At 48.2% G+C, this 7,452-nt stretch overlaps 1 protein-coding gene across 1 annotated transcript in view; it reads left to right on the top strand.

The window, feature by feature from the left end:
- The first annotated feature begins 494 nt into the window (after positions 1–494).
- MATN1 (matrilin 1) overlaps positions 495–7,452 on the top strand; it is a 21,771-nt gene continuing 14,813 nt past the window's right edge. The window contains exon 1 of the mRNA XM_075603821.1: positions 495–662. Coding sequence (XP_075459936.1) covers positions 578–662 — 85 coding nt within the window. The 5' untranslated portion in view covers positions 495–577. The remainder of the gene's footprint in view (positions 663–7,452) is intronic.

The following is a 7,452-nucleotide window of genomic DNA, read 5'->3' as shown; positions in this document are numbered from 1 at the left end:
TTTATAAGATGCTCTGAAAAGGTCTCATTTAGGTACCACTGCTGGTTTAACCCTTTGCAGGAAGGCGAGCTCTGCAGTGTATAGCCCTAGAGGTTCCAGGCAGTGTGCCTCATCGTTCCGTCCTGTGGGCAAGCTCATTTTCACTTAAATGAGTTGAGCTGTACAGTCCTAGAGGTTCAGCTAAGCTGTACCCCTGTACTCGCTCATCCGTGCAGATGCACAGCTATCTCCCACTGCTTTTCACTTGCTAGACGATGCACAGCTATCTCACTACAACACCCATCACCGACAGCTGGACAACTCCCTCTGCATAACCCATTCACTGCCAGAGGGGCCAGCAGGTGAAAGGGTTAACGCTCCTGTTTTGACACCCTTCCCATCCCTTATAATTAGCCCCCCTATCCCCCCCCCCCAGCCCCTCCTTCATCCCTGCCACGCCCCTCCCCCCCCCTTTCACACCCCTTTTTCTGTCGTTAAACCATTGGCAGGCTCACCTGAGGTGTGTCCCGCAGCATACCTTGAACCCAGACACCCGGCACTGCCATCCTCACTCTGCCTGCTGACTCCGCTGGGCACGATGAAGACTTCCCTGTGCCTCCTCTTTGCTCTGCTCCTCTGCTATCACCACGGCACCCTGGGAGCGCCCCCTCAGCAACAACGAGGTAAGTGATTTCGTCCCGGGGACCCATCAGCGTCAACCGAAGGAGTGCGAAGATTCCCTTTTAACTTTATTTATCCCGTTACCGCCCCAATAACTGTCCTTTCACATAGTGTACGCTGAGCTGTACATAGAATTTTGCAAGCGCGGCGAGTCTCTGCGGCAGAAGAGCTTACACTCTAATTGCTGGTCGCTGGTGAGCTAAAGGGATTCGGTCTGAAGAAGAGGATGACGAGGGGGGGTGGTCCCCACCAGGCTCGTCCGCTGCATAGACAAGGTTCTTACAGCGACTGGAGAAGCGAAGGCGGGATACATTAACCCCGATATGGCTGATTGCGCGGCGATTTTGCGTCCGCCGCCAATTGGTTTGATGCGTATCGGAGGTTAGTGAATCATCCCCCCAAGTCTCGGGGGGGGGCGGGGAAATGCTATTTCCCCCCCTAATATCCTTAAAATACAGAAACGTCGCGAATGTTGACATTTTGGCGACTTTTTACTAGGTTGCAAATGTCCCAATATTTGTGCAGCTTTCGCCATAAACGCTTTATCGGTCTGTCCAGAATCTCTGCCCCGAGGAGCTTACGCTCTAAGGCAGGGGTGGGACACGCCAGTCCTCAAGAGCTACCAACAGGTCAGGTTTTCAGGATATCCCGGGTTCAGCACAGGTGGCTTAATCAGCCACTGATTGAGCGACCTGTGCCGAAGCCGGGATATCCTGAAAACCTGACCTGTTGGTAGCTCTTGAGGACTGGAGTTGGCTACCCCTGATCTTAGCAGTAGGAGCAGTAGATTAAATACTCTGTGTGATGTTAAACATTGAGCCATAGACTATGTCTTAGTAAGATTTAAGGATAATGTATGCTCCAGGAATAGGAAGGAGGGAGATTTCCTAGAAGAAAGCCCCCTTTCTTTTAAAAGGAAGCGGGACAGTACGGGAGTGTATAAAACGTATTGGGCTGTGGGTATGTAAAGAGTACTGGTACTGTGTCCTCCCTAGCACCGTCCCACGGGAGCGCTGCTCGGATCAGACTTACAAGTAAGTGAGTTAGAGAGGAGAAGATTGAAAAGGCGAAAGACGGGCTTGGAGTTATATACTAGGAAACAGAGAGGAGGCGAGTCTGTCATAGACATACAGTATCACTTTTATAATACAGTGCAAATAAAAAGTATTGGTACTCTGCGTTTGTAACTAAAAAGTATTGGTACTCTGCGTCTGTAAATAAAAAGTATTGGTACTCTGCGTTTGTAACTAAAAAGTGTTGGTACTCTGCGTTTGTAAATAAAAAGTGTTGGTACTCTGCTTTTGTAAATAAAAAGTATTGGTACTCTGCGTCTGTAAATAAAAAGTATTGGTACTCTGCGTTTGTAAATAAAAAGTGTTAGTACTCTGCTTTTGTAACTAAAAAGTGTTGGTACTCTGCGTTTGTAACTAAAAAGTATTGGTACTCTGCGTTTGTAACTGAAAAGTGTTGGTACTCTGCGTTTGTAAATAAAAAGTATTGGTACTCTGTGTCTGTAAATAAAAAGTATTGGTACTCTGCGTTTGTAAATAAAAAGTGTTAGTACTCTGCTTTTGTAACTAAAAAGTATTGGTACTCTGCGTTTGCAAATAACAAGTATTGGTACTCTGCATTTGCAAATAACAAGTATTGGTACTCTGCATTTGCAAATAAAAAGTATTGGTACTCTGCATCTGTAAATATAAAGTATTGGTACTCTGCGTTTGTAAATAAAAAGTATCGGTACTCTGGGTGTTAAAGGGGGCAGGGGAGGGTAGTGATAATCTGAGTATTAGCATTAAAGAAAATTGGTGCTCCGGGTATTAGGATAAAAGAGTGGTGGTACTCTGGGTATTAGGATAAAAGAGGGGTGGTACTCTGGGTATTAGGATAAAAAAGTAGTGGTACGCTGAGTATTAGGATAAAAGAGGGGTGGTACTCTGGGTATTAGGATAAAAGAGGGGTGGTACTCTGGGTATTAGGATAAAAAAGTAGTGGTACGCTGAGTATTAGGATAAAAGAGGGGTGGTACTCTGGGTATTAGGATAAAAGAGGGGTGGTACTCTGGGTATCAGGATAAAAGAGTGGTGGTACTCTGGGTATTAGGATAAGAGGGGTGGTACTCTGGGTATTAGGATAAAAGAGTAGTGGTACTCTGGGTATTAAAATACAAGCTGTGTAGTGGTACTCGGTACCCTCTCGGACAGGTTGCTCTAGCCTTGTGGTGTTATGTGTGCACATTGGCTATTTCTCATTCTTCTGACTGTAAAGCGCGTGGATTACAGGTTTACAAAAAAACACCAGAATCATAAACGAGAATTATTCCCCCCGGGAAACAGCGGGATTTTATGTCTGTGATAAATCTGGTGCTGTGTTCTTGCTCTCAGCCTGGTCCAATACATGGGAGTTACACGTGCCATTAATAAGAGTCCAAATCCCATTGCAACGGGGACTTCTTCCTTTGCTAAGTCTGATGCTGTTTTATTTGCACCTTGGAGACCCTCGTACCTAATGGGGGTGAGGGGCTTCCTAACGATGTCTCCGGGTGCAAAACCAACCCAAGAAAAACCTCCACCAGATTCAGCAAAGGAAGCACAATCCCGTAGAAAGTTATAGGGTTTTTCTTCTATGATAAACCTGCTGCTGATTTTTCTGCCCGTTTGGCAGCGAGGAGGCCCTTCTTCTACCCCCTTTGTATCTAAAGCCCTCTCCTGCCTTAAACCTTAACGGCTTAGTGTGCCTAATGCGTGGTTTACTTACACCCCCCTAATAAACTGAGACGACACAGTTTTGTGGAAGTAAAAATGGTCACAGCTTTATTGTTTTAACAATACCTGCAAATAACTGTCAGCCATAATCTTAGTCCTTTGTCATCCCTATTCTCGGTATCTTCCGGCGGGGGGAGCCCTCCTCCACCCGCCCTAATCTACCATCCACCAGGAGAGACACTCTCCGCCGCGAGAGACACTCTCCTCGGCCCCCGTCTACCGTTCACTGGGAGAGACACTCTCCACCGTGAGAGACACTCTCCACGGCCCCTAGGTCCCCCTTATCAGAGCCGCCTGGGCCTACCCGCATAGGATAGCGCCCAGCTGCCTAAGATTGGTGTCAGGGGTACAGCGCCTGACCGCCTGCGTCGGCGCCTCCAGCCCGCACAATCTTTTCAGGGGGACCGTTACCTGGCGGCCCATCCGCATCGGATGGAGCCCCATTTCGGGTATTCACGGTGTCCCTACGATGACTGGCCGGACAGTTCCGCCAAAGCTGTAACGATGGATCTGCTAACAGATTCATAAGATATGGTTAGACACAACATTGCATTCTCACTGGGCTGGGTGGGTGGGAAAACAGAATCCGTGATCAGTTCCTGCAAGCGCTGGGCTTAAATAGCCCGCCCCATTAGCCCCTCCCCTTGTTGATTCGCGCGCAAATCCACCAAACCTCGTGGTGGGGGGAAGGAAAGGAAGGCACGTTAAGTACCCCCTGGAGGCACGGAGCCATTATGGACGCGACGGCCCCACTTTCGGACCTCTGCTTCTCTTTCTCACTGACTGCCCCACACCTCTGGAATGCCCTTCCCCTCAGTACCCGACTAGCACCCTCTCTATCCACCTTTAAGACCCACCTTAAGACACACTTGCTTAAAGAAGCATATGAATAGCAGTGTGGATATTCTGAACACATGATACATAAAGCTTGGCCCCCTGCAGACGCACTTACCAGAACTCCCTCCTACTGTCTCTGTACGTTCTCCCTACCTACCAATTAGACTGTAAGCTCCTCGGAGCAGGGACTCCTCTTCCTTAATGTCTAAAGCACTTATTCCCATGATCTGTTATTTATATTATCTGTTATTTATATGATTGTCACGTGTATTACTACTGTGAAGCGCTATGTACTTTAATGGTGCTATATAAATAAAGACATACAATACAATAAAATCCTGTATGTATGGCAATAGATCCTCATCACAGTGGATCCCACAATTATCTGACAGTGGATCGCAGAAGTTAAAGGTGCAGTCCAAGGTATAAGTAGTCTGCCAAGTATAAATAACTTCTTTAAAATAAAGATTTCATTGCTTTAACCATTCACTGTCAGAGGGGCCTGCGACACATCCATGACTGCATGTTATCGGGACAGGCACACACAGTGCCGGGTTATATAGGGTGACCCCTGACTGCATGGTATAGGGACAGGCTCACACAGTGCAGGGTGACCCGACGGCATGGTATAGGGACAGGCTCGCACAGTGCCGGGTTATATAGGGTGATCCCTGACTGCATGGTATAGGGACAGGCTCAGACAGTCCTGGGTTATACAAGGTGACCTCTTGACCTGCAGATTATAGGGACAGGCTGAGACAATCCTGGATTATATAGGGGATCCCATTAAAGCTGCAGTTCAGTCTATATCCTGCATGTGTGTTTTTTTTAATAAATCAGTTCTGTAGTAAGAAATAATACTTTTAGCATTTTCTGTTTTTAAAAAAACAACTTTGAAAGACCAATTTTCTTGTATTCTATTTTAACAAGCATTTGCTAAGGCACTGCCCCTTCATGGCCTGTCACAAACCCAGGCACACCCCTTTGTCAGCACTGCCCTCCCTCTCTCTAAACGTGCACTAGCATCTGGTCACATGATCTTCCTCATAGAGTACATTCAAGGAAGCTGGAGAAAAGGGATCAGCCATGCATAGCAGCTCGGATAGGCGATTTCAAACTTATTACAGTGTTTATTCCATTCATTGCACGTGTATATAATGTAAAATTGTAATAATTCCATTTATAGCAAACGTGTATATGTGAATATTATTTAGATGTATATGTATGTTACTGAAATGTGGAGTGAGTGTGTACAGTAGGTAAATACACACAATACACTTCCACTGCATATATATATATATATATATATATATATATATATATATATATATATATTATATATGTATGTATATGTGAAGTTATGTGAGTAAAAAAGTGACAAAAACCCTCCATAGCAAGGCAAATAGCAAATGGAAATATTACTGTATGCTCATTTGTATGTATATATATATTTATATACACACACACTTCAAATACGGATAGTGATTCACGTAAATGATATATATATTCACTTTCTGGGAGTATAAGAGTGACTGTCCTGTTGTTCCTTTTTTTGTATCCATCATTGAATGGTATGCACCCTCTCTTTACGTTTATTTTATACTAGCTGAGAGACCCGGCGTTGCCCGGGATGTAATGTTCCCGCTCCTCTCTCTCTCCTCACCCCTCCCCCTCTCTCTGTTTGTCCCCCATTCACATCAATCCAGTTCCCCCCCTCCCTCCTTTACAGCTTCATGCAGTGTGTGTGCGTCAGTCATTGTGTGTGCGTCAGTCAGTCAGTGTGTGTGCGCGCGCGTCAGTGAGTCTGACGCAGAAACACAAACACACACACAGACTGACTGACGCACACACACACACACACAGTCAGTGTGTGCGTGTGTGTGTGCCTCAGTCAGTCAGTGTGTGCGTGCGGCAGTCAGTCAGTCATTCAGTCAGTGTGTGGGTGTGGGGGTGTGCGCGCGCGCGCGTCAGTAAGTGTGTGTGTGTCAGTCAGTGTGTGTGTGTGTGTCAGTCAGTGTGTGTCAGTCAGTGTGTGTGTGTGTGTGTGTGTGTGTGTGTGTGTGTGTGTGTGTGTCAGTGTGTGTCAGTGTGTGTGTGTGTGTGTGTGTCAGTGTCAGTGTGTGTGTGTGTCAGTGTCAGTGTGTGTGTCAGTGTATGTGTGTGTGTGTGTACCATTCATTGTGTGTGTGCGCGCGCGCGTCAGTCTGTGTGTGTGCGCGCGTGGGTGTGGGGGTGTGCGCACGTGCGTCAGTCAGTGTGTGTGTGTGTGTGTGTCAGTCAGTGTGTGTGTGTGTGTCAGTGTGTGTGTGTGTGTGTGTGTGTGTCAGTGTGTGTGTGTGTGTGTGTGTGTTTGTTTGTGTCAGTGTGTGTGTGTGTGTGTGTCAGTGTGTGTGTGTGTGTGTGTGTGTGCAGCAGTCAGTGTGTGTGTGTGCAGCAGTCAGTGGGTGTGTGTGCAGCAGTCAGTGTGTGTGTGTGTGTGTGTGCGCGCGCGTCAATCTGTGTATGTGTGCGTGTGGCTGTGAGGGGTTGTGTGCATGCGGCTGTGAGGGGTTGTGTGCGTGCGTCAGTATGTATGTGTGTGTGTCAGTCAGTGCGTCAATCAGTCAGTGTGTGTGTGTGTGTGCGTGCGTCAGTCAGTCAGTGTGTGCGTGCGTCAGTGTGTGTGCGTGCGTCAGTCAGGGTGTGTGCGTGCGTCAGTCAGGGTGTGTGCGTGCGTCAGTCAGGGAGTGTGCGTGCGGCTGTCAGTGTGTGTACGTGTGGCTGTCAGGGTTTGTGTGCGTGCGCCAGTCAGGGTTTGTGTGCGTGCGCCAGTCAGGGTTTGTGTGCGTACGCCAGTCAGGGTGTGTGTGCGTGCGTCAGTCAGGGTGTGTGCGTGCGTCAGTCAGGGTCTGTGCGTGCGTCACTCAGGGTGTGTGCGTGCGTCAGTCAGGGTGTGTGCGTGCGTCAGTCAGGGTGTGTGCGTGCGTCAGTCAGGGTGTGTGAGTGCGTCAGTCAGGGTGTGTGCGTGCGTCAGTCAAAGGGCAGGCGTGGGGGGGGGTGAAGGGCAGGGGTAGGGGGGGTGAAGGTCAGGGTTAGGGGGGGTGAAGAGCAGGGGTAGTAGGGGGGGTGAAGGGCAGGGGTAGAGGGGGGTGAAGGGCAGGGGTGGTGAAGGGCAGGGGTAGGGGGGGTGAAGGGCAGGGGTAGGGTGGGG

This window comes from Ascaphus truei, chromosome 6 (genome assembly GCF_040206685.1).
Source record: "Ascaphus truei isolate aAscTru1 chromosome 6, aAscTru1.hap1, whole genome shotgun sequence".
In the NCBI taxonomy this organism is placed as follows: domain Eukaryota; kingdom Metazoa; phylum Chordata; class Amphibia; order Anura; family Ascaphidae; genus Ascaphus; species Ascaphus truei.
This window is presented reverse-complemented; position numbering and strand designations above follow the sequence as displayed.